At 29.3% G+C, this 18,477-nt stretch overlaps 1 protein-coding gene and 1 pseudogene across 1 annotated transcript in view; one reads left to right on the top strand and one right to left on the bottom strand.

Annotated features, from left to right (window-relative positions):
• The window catches only part of LOC104715272 (zinc finger protein ZAT4-like), a 17,989-nt gene extending 15,416 nt beyond the window's left edge, over positions 1–2,573 (top strand). Inside the window, exons 2-4 of the mRNA XM_010432690.1 lie at positions 2,054–2,259; positions 2,345–2,440; positions 2,529–2,573. Of these exons, the coding sequence (XP_010430992.1) occupies positions 2,054–2,259; positions 2,345–2,440; positions 2,529–2,573 (347 nt within the window). The remainder of the gene's footprint in view (positions 1–2,053; positions 2,260–2,344; positions 2,441–2,528) is intronic.
• LOC104715271 lies at positions 3,981–4,898 on the bottom strand (annotated as a pseudogene).

Raw genomic sequence — 18,477 nt, 5'->3', positions numbered from 1 at the left:
AACTATGCATTAATCATATTCCACCACTCAATTTTATTCAAACACAATAAATTATTATTATAAATGTAACTTCCATCAATTCTTATCATATAAATAAGCATTCTCTCATATTGACATTCTTTTACTTTCTCATTTTCACATTATCTTCCACTTCTCTCATTCTCTTCCACAATACCTCAAATGATTTTTTGTTTGTTTTATTTTTTATTTTTTTTATTTGCTTTCTAATTTTTAATTGCTTTAAATAATATTTAAGACCCAATTAACACAATACATTTAACTCACGCATTAAAATAAATTATAACTGAAAATAAAATAAATTATGCATTAATCATATTCCACCACTCAATTTTATTCAAACATAATAAATTACTATAATGTAACTTCCATGGATTCATCATATAAATAAGTATTCTCTCATTCTCTCATATTGACATTCTTTTACTTTCTCATTTTTACATTCTCTCATTCTCTTCCACTTCTATCATTCTCTTCCACAATACCTCAAATCATTTTTTTCTTTTCGATTTCTTATTTTTGTTGTATGGGTTACAAAAAAAATAAATGAAATATCATTGTAAATTTTTAATGCTAAATTTTAATTTTAGAGACTACATGATATATATTTTACATTGTTCTTATTTTTTAAGATTCATCTCCATTATATAATTTGGATTATCATCTTATAAGTAATCATTCTCTCTGCCTCTCCCACCAATATCAAATGTTGTTATATCTCATATGTGTTGTAAGAGTTTAATTCTATATTTTAATTTAGTAAGTATTATATATATTTAACATTGTTTTCAATTTTTAGTTTATTTATATAAAAATAAAATATTTCTTTTATATTTATTGCCTTTCTAGTCTATTCATATTTTTTAAAAAAATTTCCATAGTTAAATTTAAATTCACATATATTGGTTTTAATAAAAAATCAAGTTTATTTGAGAATTAGATGTTCCTATTCCTTTTAAATGATCAATGTGTAACATATTATGTAGTTAGACCCATTTAATTATGGAACCACCAACACTCACTTTTAAATTACATATTATGTAGTTACACATCGATTTCTGTATTATCTATTAGAAAAGACACATTTCTCATTATAATCCTCATGGCCTCATATTTCAAATCTCACATAATTATATAAATTATTCAATATCATTATTTTTTCTTGATTTGACCAATGATATCTTAACTTAATAAAAGTTTCAGTTTATTTGAATAGGATATACATATAATATATGATATATAGTTTAATTATTTTTTCTATATGAAATATTATCATTTCATATAAATCAAAGTCTAGCACAATTAAAGACCTCAAGATAATAACCGAATAAAGTAGTTGCTGTTTTTTTTTTATTGGAAAATGTATTAGTCTAATATTCTATTGTTAGGCTCACTTAGTTATATATGTATGATACACTGCAAACCTACTGTTTATTATTTTGATTTTGTCTTAATTGAAACATTTTAAATTTTTTTAAGCTATCACCATAAAAAAAATAAAAAAATATCCATAACTAACACCACAAAATAAATTTTTTGAAATATATATATCTCGTGAAGTGACCTTAGTGCAGTGGCAGGAGGTAAGTTCATTTGTAGAAGGCATCATCACACCCGGGATCGAGTCCCGGCTCCTAGGAATGTAGGAATTTGGCTAATGGGCCGGCCAATTGTGGCCCAATGGTTGACAACAAAAAAGAAAGAAATATATATATCTCAATGATTTTGAAATATGACTACAACTACAAAAATATATTGCATATGGCATGTAAGATACAATATGACTTAGTTGCACTAAATATATTATCATCAAAAGAAAATTTGATTAATTTATTTTATTTAAATTCATACTATGTAGTCTTTACATTTTGATGTATACCGAAAAAATAATAATAATAACATGTTAATTTATATTAATTTTTCAAAATATAATAGTGATTATGTAATAACTCATGCGTAGTGTGAGCTAACACCTAGTAATAATAAAAGTAATCAGAAATTGAATTCTATTGGATTATAATTTTATGGAAAATAGATTCCGTTAATAAGATCGAGGAGTCCGTCTTTGGTACTGAGATAGATAATAGAATAGAGCACCCACAAAAAAGTGAACCAGTGAATCTTCAGTTCGATCTCTTTGGGATCAGTGCTTGGCCTAGTGATGGCACAACTAGTCACGTCAAGAGTATAGATGAGTGTGAGTCAAGAGCTTATGTTACTGAAATAAGAAGCTACAAAGAGGTATATTTACAAAAATCAAATGTATGAAAATAAAAGAATCTTTCATAGAACGTTTTTTAATCCTTATGTATCTAATTCTATGCAGCTTAAAGAGGAGCATTCGGTACATGGGAGCGATGAAGATGAAGAAGTCTATGATGAAGATCTCAGTGATAACAATGACGAATGTAACCGTGAAGAGGTAACCAAAATCTTGATTCGTTGGGAGGAGGTAAAATCCCATTTCTTTGCTTTTAGTGTTAATACTCTTACATGTAATCTTAACACAGGTTGGATCAGTGGATGAGGAATCCATAAAGACAGATGATGAGTAACATACTACTGGACTGACCAAACAAAGATTGACAGATACACCAAAAACCTCGATCTCTTGAGCTAACGAGTGAGTACAAGAACAAAATGGTCGTACGTAGCCGCGTCATATAAAACATTCAGGAAACGTTCACTTAGTATTCCGGCTATTAGGGAATATGGTTGAACCATATTCAACTTCCTTATTCAAGTTGAACCAGGACCACGTACGTTCAATCATATAAAAACGAATAAATGATAAAAAAAAAATTTTGATGCATCATTAATAGTGTATTTGTTTCGATATTTTTTTGTAGTATTTATGCATGAATTATTGGTCAATTGCTATGATTTAGTATAATGTTTTTTAAGCAAAAGTCCATAATTTCTTAGTCCAACATCTAAATCACATTAAAAATACCGTTTTATTCTTGCGCCACTTGGGATGTTGATAGCAAGTTAGCAACAAGACGAATCATTTGTTCTTATTACAACTACTTGGTTTTGAAAAGTGGGAGATACTAGATAGTGATGATGATCTGTACGGTCTGTTGAATAATAAAGTATCAGGATCGGTAGATATGACTATATAATAGGACCAAGTGGTTATCTTATTATTTTTACAGATAATTTGATATGTACTTACTTGTCCCGCTTATCTTACGCGTTTCGAAGTCAACAAACATGGCATGATTGATCCACTTATCGCGTTGTCCCGTGTCCGTATCCTTTGTTTAAAGCCACGGTGCCTGCATAAAGGTTTTAGATAATGGAGTCGAAAGAGGAAAAAACAAAGGTTTTTACATAGTTGTTGGATCTTGCTTTAATTTTGTTGTTATAGCATGCTTAAGAAAATTGGGGAGAAACAAGAAACTCCTTATTGAATCAACCAAAGGTCAAAATACAGTTTTTCTTTGTTGAAGTGTCAAAATACTTAAATGTATTGCTCAATAAGTTTTTAAAATATATATATATATATATATATACTAATTAGATATACACATATATCTAAACCACTCGACTAATTTAGATGACTAAGACGACTTAATTGACTTTCACGGTTTTACATGTCTAGCGAGCAAGATCTTGATTAATTTGATTATATGAGGTTTCGTAAACTATGGACTATCGGCTTCATCATTGAAACTTAATGTGTGGTTTGTTTATTCCTTTATTAGAGTTCTTTAATTTTCCCCATCATTGATACCTTTACTAGGTGATCATCCGAGATACATATGTATTAGATCATTAATAATAAGAGTATGGATTCGGCCTATACAGTAAGAACAAATGGTTATCTTTTAATTGCGACAATAATTTTGATATGTACTTCAGTACTTGTCTAGCGTATCAAAGTAAACAATCATGGCTCGATTGCTCCACTTTTTGACCTGTTTGTCCAACCTCAACTAAGGCATCACAAAACCAAACTAAGCAAGTTTGCACATGTCCTCATAGTCAATGGACTTGATGACATTCTCGATCTGCACTTTAGCACAAAACTTGTCTCTATATCCAAATCCAACAACCTTGCATCCGAACCACGGTATGCCCCTTTCACTATCTTCACTATCCCTCCTATATGTGGAAGCACCGTCTCTAGTTCGCCTTGATCAACTCTCAGCACATTCTTAGAATTCCCCCGACATACCTATCAATCACTTTCTTCACACCACCTTTTTGCTTGTAGTACCCTTTCTTCATCACCTTCACAATGATTCCTTCGAACAACCAGTCATCTCTACGAGTCATCCTCTCCAAAGAGTCCCCGCTTCTCTTCCTCTTTCCCTCTCTCTCATTCTCTTCATCCTCAAACACGTTTTTCACTCTCTCTTTACCCGTAGCGACCTGTTTAACCCCTCCACCAAGAGCAAACCCAACCTTAATTCCACTCTTCAACTTCATTAATTCTTCATCCTTCTTCTTCTTCTCATCATCTTTACCACCTCCAGCATTAGATTTCTCAGCAGCTCTCTGAATCTTCTTCTCTTGTTTCTCCTCCTCAGCTAAATCACTCTTAACTCTCATGTTCTTTAACCTCTCCTTAAACATAGTCTCTGAGTCTCTATCAATATAAGTAATGAACCAACCTTTAGGAGTCTCTTCAACCTAATTACACTTACCCGTCTTTCCAAGATACTTGATGAACTCATTCAATGTGACCACTTCGTGGAATTCATATGAACACGAGAGAAACGGTGGCTCCGCCGCATCAGATCGAGAAACATCTGCTCGAATTCTTCAGAGTAACCATCGACGATACGAGTTGGATTCTGCCCAAAGACTTGCATCTGCCTCTGGTGAGATTCGCTCATACAATGACACTGAACCCGTTCTCGTCTCGGCATTGTTTCTAACACATCTGACAATACCATCGAAGCTTTTGAAGACCTTTGGCTTTTGAATTATCCTTCGGGGTTAGACGTTCTTTCTTACCCATCGATTCGTTCCAACAAAATTACCGTCTTTTGAGAATTGAAAATCAAGGGTTTCAAAAATACTCAAATTGATAAGCGAGAGCTAAATAAATTAGCCTAGAATGTCACTTTCTATTTTATATTTTCTTTTTAACATTTTTATTTTAGTACAATTCCTAAACAAAAATTTCCTTTTTCATACCTGTGTAAAGGGTAAAGCACAAATTAAAACAGTTTTCTTAATTTGCATGAAATAATATTAGAATCTATATAATAATAACAAACCGAATAAATGCGACCAACAATTGTGTTTTTTCAATCGTACCTTTTGGATATTTTCTGAAAAGTCGTGATGGATCATTAAAACGGTTATTTATGAAAACTTAAAACTATTCACTGTAAAGTTGTGTTAATTGGAACATTCATATCTTTTGAAATCTATATATATTTGTCTGTTTGAACTGTTTTTATTTTTTGCCATGACACAAAATCAACTAAAATTTCAATCTCAACGGTTTATTCATTTTTCTAAATTATTTTCTAGCATTCACTTCTTTTAAAAATCAAGAAATTCCTCTAATTATTGATTTAACAAAATATTTTTGGAATGATGAATCTATCTCGAATAAATGACACCAAAAGTTGTGTTTTTCAATCGTACTTTTTGGATAATTTTTCAAAAAAATCTGTAGAAAAATTAAATCGTGTGTTTTACACAAAGTTGCGATTGTTCATTGTAACAATTTTTTTGTAAAGTTGCAACTGTTCATTGTAGAGTTGTGTCTATTCGAATATATTTGTCTTTTTGAACTTTTTTTCTTTTTTTGCCATGACACAAAATAATATAAAATTTCAGTCTCAACGGTTTTTACAGCTCTCTAAATTATTCTCTAGCATTCATTCTTTTAAAAGTAAGAAATTCCTCCAATTCTTGATTTAACAAAAGATTTTTGGAATGATGAATCGAATTTACAACTTTTAGTTAGTTTTATATATGAAAAATTAATGAAAGTACCTATATATAGTAGCAATCCGAATAAATGCCACCAAAAGTTGTGTTTTTTCAATCGTAGTTTTTGGATAATTTTCCAAAAAAAATCTGTAGAAAATTAAAAGTTTGTGTTTTACACAAAGTTGCGACTGTTCATTGTAACAGTTTTTTTGTAAAGTTGCAACTGTTCATTGTAGAGTTGTGTCTATTCGAATATTCATATCTTTTTAAATCTATATATATTTGTCTGTTTGAACTGTTTTCATTTTTTTTGCCGTGACACCAAATAATATAAAATTTCAATCTCAACGGTTTTTACAGCTCTCTAAATTATTCTCTAGCATTCTATTTTTTAAAGTAAAGAGATTCCTCCAATTCTTGATTTAACAGAAGATTTTTGGAATGATTAATCTAATTTACTACTTTTAGTTAATTTTATACATAGAGTCTTTTTCCAAGAGTTAGATGGATTATATAATGAGCTTTTGGATTTGACTTTTGAATAAACAAATAAAAACATTTTTTCAAGAGTAATAAAGATATCTTCTATTTAAAAGCAGTTTATATGAGTTTGTAGGTATAATCAAGTGTAGACACAACAGTTGCGATTTTTCGTAGTACATTTTCCTAAAAAAATATTTTTATTTGTTTTTTCTTTTAATGCAAACGGTTGTATCTGTTCATTGTAGAGTTATGTCTTTTCACTATATTTTATTTATATTTTTTCATCACTAACTTTTCGTTATAATAGGTGTGTCTATTTAAATAGTCATGCTTTTTGAACTCTCGTTATATTTGTCTCTTCATCACTAACTATAAAGTTCGTTGAAACAAATTTTCTATTTTATGTTGAGTCTAGATAATTGAATATATTCTATAATCCAACTAAAATTTTAGAAATAATTATAGCAATAGAGAAATTTTATACAACTTAATATTAAATTTACAGTTGTGTATATTTATCTCAAGTTTCTGTTAAAAAAATATTTTAATATTTTTTTTTTTTGGTCAAATAAAAAAAAAATATATATATTTTAATACTTAAAAGTAATAATAATAATCTGAATAAATGAAAACAACAGTTGCGACTTTTCGTAGTACTTTTTTGTAAAAAAATTGGTTTTATTTGTTCTTTTTAAAAAACTCAAACAGTTGTATTTGTTTATTGTAGAAGTTGTGTCTTTTCACTATATTTCATTCATATTTTTTCATCACAACTTTTTGTTCTAATAGGTGTCTATTTAAATAGTCATATCTTTTGAACTCTCTATATATTTGTCTCTTCATCAATAGCTAACAAATCATTGTTCGTTGAAACAAATTTTTCATTTTATGTTAAATCTAAATAATTTGAATATTATTTTTTTATTTTTTAATCTAGTATTCAATGTTATTCTATCATCTAACTAAAATTTTAGAAATGATTATAGTAATATAGAAATTTAATAAAACTCAATATAGAATTTACAGTTGCGTCTATTTATCGTAACTTTTTGTTAAAAAACTATTTTAATATTTAAAATTTATTTTATTTTGTTCTTAAGAGTTGTGTATTTTAATTTTATTTTTCCGTTGATACTGTTTTACTTATTATTAAATATATTTTTAATTATAGTTATTTAATAGAAAATTACATTATTCATTATAACCATTAGTTCAATATTTTCAGTAAGGATCACTTTGTCATAATAATTTTTTTAATTGTAGCTCTTTACCATAATTCTTCATAAAATTATCTTATATTTATAATACTTTAAACAATATGTTTTGCAAAATTGCGTCTATTCTACATATTAATTTTTATTATAAGTTTTCATTTTGATGATTGTGTTTTTATTAACAGTTTATGTATTCAATTATTCTAATACATTCAAATAATTTCATAGTGTATAATTTTAAATTTTAAATTTAAATTTTTTTTTTCTAAAATACTTTCCCCGCGACATCGTGGGGGTTCTAAGTCCTAGTGATAAGAATAACATATAAGCATTGATCCTCATAAGAATAACATATAAATAAATAAAAATTAATTACAATAACAAAGTTGAAGTAATGGTGATGTTTTTGACGAAATTATTTTGTTTAGTGAGAAAATATGACATAGTCTATTTGTTTATACTTTATACGCAGAAATGAGTATTTACTATTCTTTCTCTGTTAGGATTAATAGTTTATTCTATAGTTTTCATAATTTTGGTATTATATTAAATGTTATATTTTTCTTGTAATTATCTTTCTTGTTTTGAAATTCTGTTTATTATATATAAGACTAGAATTATCTTTTTATAATTCTTTCTCTGTTAGGATTAATAGTTTATTCTATAGTTTTCATAATTTTCGTATTATATTAAATGTTATATTTTCTTGTAATTATCTTTCTTGTTTTGAAATTCTGTTTATTATATATAAGACTAGAATTATCTTTTTATAGTTCTAATTTTTTTTTTGTTTATATATGTATAGTGTTATATTTTTCTTATAATGATCTTTTTATATATATATTTTTAAAAATTGTTTAAAGCAAAATTTTGTTTATGTACATATTAGATTTATCTTTTTCTATTTTTTAAAATTTAAAAATTGATTATTTTTAATTATCTTTTAATATTTTAAAAAAAACTAAAACTGTTTTCTTTTTTGTTTTACGCATAGCAAAATCTATAATTGATAAAATTTACATGTATCAAGTTCATGCGAGCTACTAGGTTTAAAAACTAATTTTTATATAATAAGATAGAAGCAATAAATTTTATATAATAAGATAGAAGCAATAAAAATAGAACAAAAAAATTAGTTAAAAGTCTGTATCAAAAAAATGTAACGATATGGTTAATGAAACAAAAATTAAAATCCTACAAAGGCAGTCTAAGAAGCAAGAAATTAATATTGTCTTCCCCTTTAAAACCGCAAACAATTTAAGAAGAAAATAATTAATTGAATTTGACTATTTCATGAAAATAAAAATTTATAAATGCAATAAATAATAAGATAATTTAAATGATAAAAATATGATTAATATTAAGATTCATGATTGATTAATTATGGGCCAGATTCATGATCGCACATTTGGCTCTTGAGGCTTGAGTTGCTCCTCCGGCGTTTATTTTAATTGTTACTTCAGATGGTGACTACCTTCGACTGTTACATAATCTTTATCTAGCTGGAATTTTACCACGGGATTCATGTATATCCCAAGAAAATAAATTATGGGAAATGAAGAATGCTTTGGACATTTTCTGCACAATGGTGGGACTAGATTCAGGGTTGTAAAGATTCCCCTAAAATCAATCATGTTGATTATGGGCTACTTACCTTATGAGATTCAAAAATCGAAAGGTAATTTTGATATTCAAGACTCTAGATAAGGTTTAGAGTTTATCACTCTAGCACTATGTCGTTATTTCTCTATTACTCTTCCAATTTAAGTGTTTATTCTTCTCCATGATTTAGTTTTTCTACTATGTTATGTTTTACTTCTCCAATTTTTGAAGTGTCAAAATTGTTGAAGTAATATGTCTTCAATGTTTAACATCAAAACTTAGCCTATGCCTACATCTCACAAATTAGAGATTATAATCCTAGAGTATCGTGTTTAGAGAGTACACGAAAGCGAGGTTGGAATCTATAGCAGTTTTTGGAATCTATAAGGTTGCAATAAACTTCTCTATAATTTTTGTTTGTTCTTGAATCATACCATTAATAATAGAAAATATTTTATCAATATAAAAATAATAGCTGATTGAATAAAGATGATTTAATTTAAAAGAAGAGGAAGGATACTTTGAGAAGTGTTGGATCAGTGGATGAGGAATGGATAAGGTCAGATTACGAGTACAATGGTTCGTGAAAGGAAGACAAGGGTTACATACTGGAAAAGAACCACAATTAAAAACGAGGCTACAAAGCCCAACAAAGACTAACAGATACACTATAAAAGCTCTCCATCTTTTCCTCAGGATAGTGAATTAACTAAATCTTTTGAACTTGGGAGTAAAGTATCAATTACAAAATCGTAGTAGCCGCCTCAGATAAAACATACTAACACATTCACTTGGTATACAGGCTATTGGGAAATATGGTTCAAAATGATCATAGATGACCAGATTTTGGCTAACCAGACTGATCCAGTTCTCTTGAGTGCCCCATGACCTCTTAGTAGAATTAGGAGTTAACGTTTCTAATCAGCTAAGATATAAAGTTCAATCAATTAATTTCTATTTGTTTGGTCTTTTTACCCATTATTGTATTGTCAGCGTATACCGTATTTAACATAACAAGTTAATTAGCAAATAGACGAAGCGTTGGTAATACTATTGTTCTACATATACTTTTATACGTAAAGTTGAACATATGAGCGATTAGAAAAGCAGAGAAATAGCGTCAGCTTGAGACCGGAAGAGATCGATATTACAACTACTTGGTTTTTGAAAAGTAGGAGATGATAATGATGAATGATCTGTACGGTCTACTGGATAAATAAAGTAAGGATCGGTAGATATGACTATATATAATAGGACCAAGTGGTTATCTTATTATTGTATTGATAATTTGATATGTACTTACTTGTCCCGCTTATCTTACGCGTTTCGAAGTCAACGAACGTGCTTTGATTGATCCACTTATCGCGTTGTCCGTATAAACTCCTTTGTTTATTAAAGCCACGGTGCCCGCATAAAGGTTTTATATAATTGAGTCAGAAGAGGAAAAAAAGAAAGGTTTTTTACTTAGTTTGGATCTTGCTTTTGTTATGTATAATGCTTTAGAAAATTGGGGAGAAACAATGAACTTCTTTCTGAATCGACCAAAGGTCAAAATACAGATTTTCGTTGTTGAAGTGTCAAAATACATAAATGTATTGCTCAATAATTGTTTTTTGAAAAAAAAAACATTATTAGTTATACACATATAGCTAAGAACAAAAAAGTTTAAAAGTTAGAGAAAAGACAGCTATGATCTTTTCTTTTGTTCAATAGCTATCACAATTTTACTATAACTTAAAAGTCTTAAACTATATTTTGTGCCGAAAATAGTTGATGTACGTGATTGACGGTGACGCTATGGAAGCCAGTCGATCGACGGAAAGATTTCTAGAGATATTTTGAATATCAGACACGATTCTTTGGTAAAATGTATCGATCAAATGTACATAAATGTTATAATAACGGTTAGATAGATAATATAGTACAACTACAAGTTGTCTACTCCATTTAAGTCATAAGTAACCAAGTTTATATTTGTATTATACTAGTAATCTCCAGTGTGTTTGTAATATATGCATACGACATAGCAACAACGACTGAAAATTAATAACTCACATAACGCGACAAAGTAAGCAAGTGGGTGTTATTGTAAACTAGTAATTAGTTTCGATATGTATCATGGCAAGTATTTTTCACTTTGACAATTAGTAAATGACTAATGTTTGTTGATAAAAGGAAACCCATAAATGTTTAATAAGTTTTTGGTGATTTTATTTATACTTTAGAAGGAAAAATTTCTAGAAAGAAATTGGTAAATTATATCTTTTTTTTTCTTTGTCATAAAAGGTTTTTAGTGAAGACCTTCAGAGGTTTTAAGGGAGATATTTAAGGAAAAAGTAAGAAAAAAATAAATCAGAAAGAAGAAAAAGACGGTATGGATGACATGAACAGATCATACGTACCTCTCACCATTCTGTTATTGAGTTTTTTTCATTTTGACAATTAGTAAACGACTAATGTTTGTTGAAAAGAGGAAACCCATAAATTATTAGTAATTTGTTGGTGAATTATTAGTAATTTGTTGGTGAATTTATTTATACTTTAGAAGGAAAAATGTCTTTTTAGAAAGAAATTGGTAAATTATACTATCTTTTTTTTTTCTTTTTTTTTTCTTTTTTTTCCTTGTTATAAAAGGTTTTTAGTTAAAAGCAAGTAAACCATTACAATTGTAATTCCGACAAAATTCCGACGAACTTTTGTCATCGGAAAATTCTTCCAAATCCGACGAAGCAAGTTATGCCATTTATTAACAAGAGCTTAATCTAGTCATTTAAAACCTAACAAACATGGTCGAGTAAGAGAAAGACTTTAATGTATATTCTCTAGGGACGTTACTAGTTGAAAAGTCCACGACCTATTCTACACGTTTTCCTCGCCCTCCAACTGTAATCTATTGGTCTTGGATTGTTTGGGTTAGTTTTAGAGGCCTTTCCACACGGGACCTCGAGCCAAATCCTTTCTTGCCATGCATGGTTTCTGGATCCAAAGATGACTCTCTTATCCATATTCTATTAATTTAGCACCCTCATCATCTACTTTTTCATTCTCCACTATGCACACATGAAACTTATCTGACACATGTTTGAGAGCTTCCAAAGAAAAGAAACTAAGAAGGTTAAGAATCACTTACCACAAGGACATCATGTAAAGTTTGTACAATGGTAGCAACATTTTCATCCTTTACGAATGCAAAATATATTAGAGCAGACTCTTCAACGAATAAGAGAGTAGTTTCGGATGAGACATCAGTTTCTATTTGGAGCATTTTTTGTGAAAGCTAGTGTGACGAGTTGAGTAAGAGACTCAGTGATAAGAATATTGTGAACCTCGTATAATCGGCTCAGTTGTAGAGGGAACTAATAGGAGATAAGATGCAGGTTTTACAATATCTTGGGTGAGGATCGATAATTGATTCTGAGCTTAGGTGTTCTATAGGAAGAGCTGGCGGTACACATGCATGTTTGATGTTTCCATTCCATTGTTCAGTATTTTCGAGATATTCACCAAACATTTAGTGCGTTAGTACCTCTTGGTAAATTAGATTGTATATGAATATGAATATATTCATATATATATATATATATATATATATGTAATTTGTTTTTTTTGGGCAAAAACATATGTATATATGTACGTGTTTACATATTTTTGTCATATATCTGAACTCTAGCGACTAGCGATTGTTATCATATTCTTTCATTGTAAGAAACGTTTGGTATCGACGTACGTAGATGCATGCAATTCTAGAGCTGCGCTTGACTGAACCCTTTTCATTATGTTTGTTATTTTTTTGTTTGGTTAAATGTTAATTGCACACTCTTTTCATTCTTAGTTATTAAATGCTTTCAGTTATTTTTGTGTTCGAAACTTTTTAGGTGTAATTATTTAGATCTTCAGTTCTTTTTAAATAACTAATAAATTATGGATTTAGATCTGTACGTCTTCTTAGATCAAGAATCGAAACATTTTATATAAATTTCTCTCAAATGTCATTCGATGATCTGTAAGCTTTGCCTAAGAATCTTTATCAGTCGAGCTAACACTTAAGTAATTTTCAGTTTACCTCTTACAATTTGTTTAATTTGCATAAGTTATGGGAAGAAAGTAAATAATGTGAGTAGTAGACCGGTAGTATTAAACTACCATGGTAAGATTAATTTTAGATATGTGTAAAACCGCAAACATATGATATGAGTAGTAAAATTGATTAATAAATTAGTTGAGTATCATCCAATTAAGACACGTACATGTGAGTGCTTTAATTGTGATTTGTGACCCATATGCCAAATTGCCATACAAAATTAAAATGTACGTAGTCACTAAATAATTCCAATTGTTGTACTCCTATATACAGTAAAACCGCTGAGCAAAATTAAATTTTACACTTTTAAAGGAGTTAGTTATTAATTAATGGCGAAACACGTACTGTTGATATTCTTTCTGTCCCATTTTAAAAGATAATCCGATTATCATAATCGTGTTGTATATTTTTGCATAGATTTCATTTTATTTTCTGATTTTTCTAAACGCAATCATCATTTACTATCTCATTCAACCAATGATTCAACCAATGAGAGAAGATTAGAAAAACTAATGAATTTATACTGAAAATATTATATAATTTTACACATTTCGTTATCTTTTCTTTTTCTTGGACAAACAGATGTTACCATTCATTAGGGAAAGAGTAACATACAAAGTAGGGAAGAGGGCATAACAAAGCAATCCTCAAAGTTTAAGACAACAAAGCAGTAAAGATAGATAAGCGCAAAAGATATTAGGGGCTTGAGAGCTATGGACCAAAAACTATCTAAAATATCACTTTATATATGATACGAGAAAAATATTATTGTAACACTTTGGCCATCACTTTGCTTAGTGGGTCATCCTATGTCTCGGTTCATTAGTCCCACTTGTTTAGTGAGCCTCACGTCTATTTTCGGTCCGTGGACTCATCCATATCCGACGGCTGGTTTGCTATGTATGGAAGGTTTTAATAACTTGTTTAATGTCCTACAAATCATTATATAATATTTTTATGTGTTTTGTCCTCACTTGCACAGTTATAACAATCACTTCCTGGAAGTTCATCCATTGTAAAGCTACTCCAGCTCAAGCACGTTTAACTCTGCAGTTTTCTCAAGACCCTTAACCCAAAAGATAAATGCACTTTGGTGTTTTAGGTGGTCAAATCAATTCTTTTAAACCTCTCTGCAAGCTTGGGTGTCATAATTCACTCCCACTAAAAGATCGCAACGTCCTTGTTGTGCACCAAGATTTTCACCTCCGACGGTGCTAGCCCTCTCGACTCCACACTCGTCTAGGTTTGGTTCTGATACCACTTGTAACGCTCCGACCTTCACTTTGTTTAATGGCCCCATGTCCATTCCTACCCCATGGGCCCACTTTGTTTAGTGGTCCACACGTTCATTTTCGGTCCGTGTGTCCATCTATATCTGATGGCTGGTTTGCTATGTTTGGAAGGCTTTAAAAACTTGTTTACCATCCCTACAAATTACCACACGATATTTTCTTGTGTTTTGTTCTCACTCGCACAATTCTGACAATCATTTTATAGAAGGTCACCTATCCTGAAACTATACTTCAGCTCAAATACACTTAACTTTTGAGTTCTCTTAGAATCTTTAACCAAAAAAATAATTGCACTTTGGTAATATAGATTATCAAATCAATTCTTTTAAATATCTATACGGTTGGGTATCACAATTAGTATGTTGACGATAATCATGTTTGTTTCGTAATGGAAAATTACTACCGTAGTAAACATGTGTTAAGTTAGTATTTTAATGTATTATTCAACTTATGGATTTGCGTAAGAATTTTAAAGTACACGATGGTTAATTACTACCATACAGAAACGACACTATATATAATCTATCACATAGTTTGCTTATATATGTATAGTAATTTTTTTTGTCGTACGGTATACCATTCGTCAACCATACAATATCTCACGTCACTAGAGATAAATTCGAAAGTTGGGTATAAAATGACAATTGATTTTGAAACATAAATCTACAACATTCCACTTTTTATGTCATCATATACAATAGCAGCATAATTTAAGCTTTATTGACTTTAAATTAGCGTGTGATTAGTTTAGACCTCCATGACCCATGATGGACCAACAAACTTGAATACAAACAATTACTAATCACGTATTCTTCAGTATGTTAAACTAAGCAAGTCGTACTCGTACGTTAAGAATGGACTAAAAAATCATTGCAATATATATATATATATTGAAACTGATCATTGCGCTATATTTTGCGATATGATAATTTTCAGTTTTAGAATATGTTTTTTTTTTTTGCTCAATGATATGTTGTTGGATTAGTTAACATAGCAGCAAACTCATTTCCACATACTTTGCAATTTACCAACAAAAAGTGGTGAAAGAGGTTGTAATATTTCTAACTAAACAATATGTTTTGATACGTCTTCAAATAAAATGAACTCTTTCCGTAGACATAAGTACAGAGTTATAGCTGGCAAGAAGAAGAAGAGACGTAAATGAGATGTGTACTAATATTTCAGATGTGTTGAATGATGAGGATCATAGTCAGAGGCCCGTACATCTTCCACGCCATGTCCCCATCAGCACGAATATAAAAGGTTGTGATCTGTACGGTATTAAATAGTAGTCGTAAAGGACGACTTTTTTGTATATTATAAGTCAAATAAACTATCATAATGTTGTAAAAGTACGCCTATCAGAGAAACCACGATAAGCATCAACAACTTTTGAACAACCCCACGTTGACAATTACGTGAAACTTGCCGTAATCCAAGCGGCGCCTTTGAAAATAAATTCTATTGGAATATTTACAAAATTGACCCACCTCGATTATAATTTACTTCTCAAGCATCAAAATATTTAACCCTCATAGTTTGGTTTCGTAAACTAGATGAGGCATAGTACTTTGTTGTTCTCTCTTACTGTTGTGACCGACCCATTGGATATTTTAGCATTAGACGACATGCATACAGCATATATGTATGTAAACCGTCATCAGTTCTTGAGTGATACTAACAAACAAGTAACCTAAAAAATTATTTAGGTGATGCATAGTTATGGAATTACCAGTTTGCTAATTTTCAATATAAGTTATGAAAATGTTTGTTACTATTTTACATATATAAAAATTGTCTAAAAATCACAAACCATATGTAATTAAATATAATGTTAGACAAAAAGAAATTAATAACACATGAGAACTAGTGAAAATTACTAAATCTAAACAACATTATTTTTAAGTTATATCTTAAATTGCTATATTTTCAGAAATTTGATTTAAAATATATATACAATTGTCAAAAAAAGTATATATCACACTTGAAATATGTATCTAGCTAGGTTTATAGGATCAGCTGTGTTAACTTTTCACACTCCATAAAAATGTCTCCGTAATTAATGTTACAATGACAATTAAAGATCTCGCTGAGAAGTGAAAACAAAATGTTCTTTGACATACGATCGAGCTACCGTTGTTTAATTTGTTTCTATTCAATTATGTTTGAAGCACATTAACAAATATGATAAAATGTAAGACCCTTTTTGTGCAATAATGTTTTGACATCGATGGAGTGTACTTCAATAGCAAATTGCCAAGTTGCAACTACTTTTATGTAAATTCTTAAACTCTAAACAAGTCAACGACCATCGGTAATAAAAAGAAAAAAGAAAAAAAAAAATCTTCTTTGTACGTACCTATGAAGATGTTAAGAGGTTTTTTTGTTTGACCTCCCCACATTATTGGAATTTTCTTCTTGTTCTTTACCTATAAAGTTTGGACCTTTTACCCTTGCCTACGTTTGTGAAATGGAAAAAAAAAATCCAAGAAAGAAAAAGCAATTTCCCGTCATAATCACAATTTTTGGTAGTCAACCATTCAAACACGAACATATATTGTCAGATTTGTTTTTTGAACAACAAGTAAAGTGTAATTCTTTCAAGAAAGATCAATTTTTTGGTTACTCTTTATTTTAAAATATATTTTGTTTTCACATGGAGAATGACGAAACCGATTGTATAACTTGTAGTGATAAATTTTGTGATGATGCCTTAGGTTCTCAGGCGCCGTTGTGGATCTCCAATCGTGAAATTTTTCATAGTGAAGGGTTACTAGTTGCTGACAAAAGGAAGTACAAATCATTAAAACTACAAATAATTAAAAATGTAACTTTAATTACAAGTAAATTAATAGAAAAGTAAACTTGAGTAATGGTTTCTCGAAACTTCTAACATGATATTTTTGTAGATTAAATATAGATTTTTTGTTGTTTTCTAATGACCTAACTTAAATACTTAAGAGTTGTATTTAGTACTATATCCTTGGCATTAAAGAAACATAGAGATTGTTTGAGATAGTTCGGAGATTGAGGAAGATGTTAGAAAGTCAACTTATCGTTATCGTTCCATATATGAATAGTGATCAGCATATGCGAAATATTATGGCATGTTTATAGGAAGATCAGTTTAGGGTGTTTTTAAAGTATAAATATTGTAAAAATAATGTAAGATCAGTGGTTAAGAACTTTTGTTAAAAAGTTAGTTATTGGAAGAACATGTTTAAGATTTTAATATTTAATAATATAATGTTTATTAATATTCTTAAACATATTACAATTATAAAAATTTATAAAATAACATTTTAATTGCAAACTTATAAAATATTTACTAAAATTTAAAATACAATGCCATATTTTTATAAAACAAAAAAAACATTATAAATAAATTTTTTTTTAAAAAACAAACAAACATATTACTTAATTAATTAAACAAGACAAACGTTTTATTTAATTAATACATAGATTAATGTCTAAATTTATTCCATATATTCTCAACCAATCCGAGAGAGACACGTCACACAAGATCAGACTCAAGAACAGTTCTAAAATAAGATCAATGAGCATGATCTTAAGTCCACTATTCAATTATTTTCATTTTTAAAGGGCCTAAGAACACCCCATTTGATCTCCCTATAAACATGGCCTTCTCTGCCAACAATTCATATAGACTAAACTATATTATTGTGAAATATCTTGTATTTTTTCAACTTATTTACGTTGGTCTAGTACTCTAGTGTATTGGAAATATCAATCAACCTTCAACCTACGGATAACACAATTATACCCAAAGTACCTTAGATTTGTTATTGTAATTATTAGAAAAATCTGACTAAGCTCACAATCTCATCTAGAGAAGGTTTCGGTAACATGAACACCAAACACATGC

This window comes from Camelina sativa, chromosome 9, assembly GCF_000633955.1.
Source record: "Camelina sativa cultivar DH55 chromosome 9, Cs, whole genome shotgun sequence".
NCBI classification, from domain to species: domain Eukaryota; kingdom Viridiplantae; phylum Streptophyta; class Magnoliopsida; order Brassicales; family Brassicaceae; genus Camelina; species Camelina sativa.
This window is presented reverse-complemented; position numbering and strand designations above follow the sequence as displayed.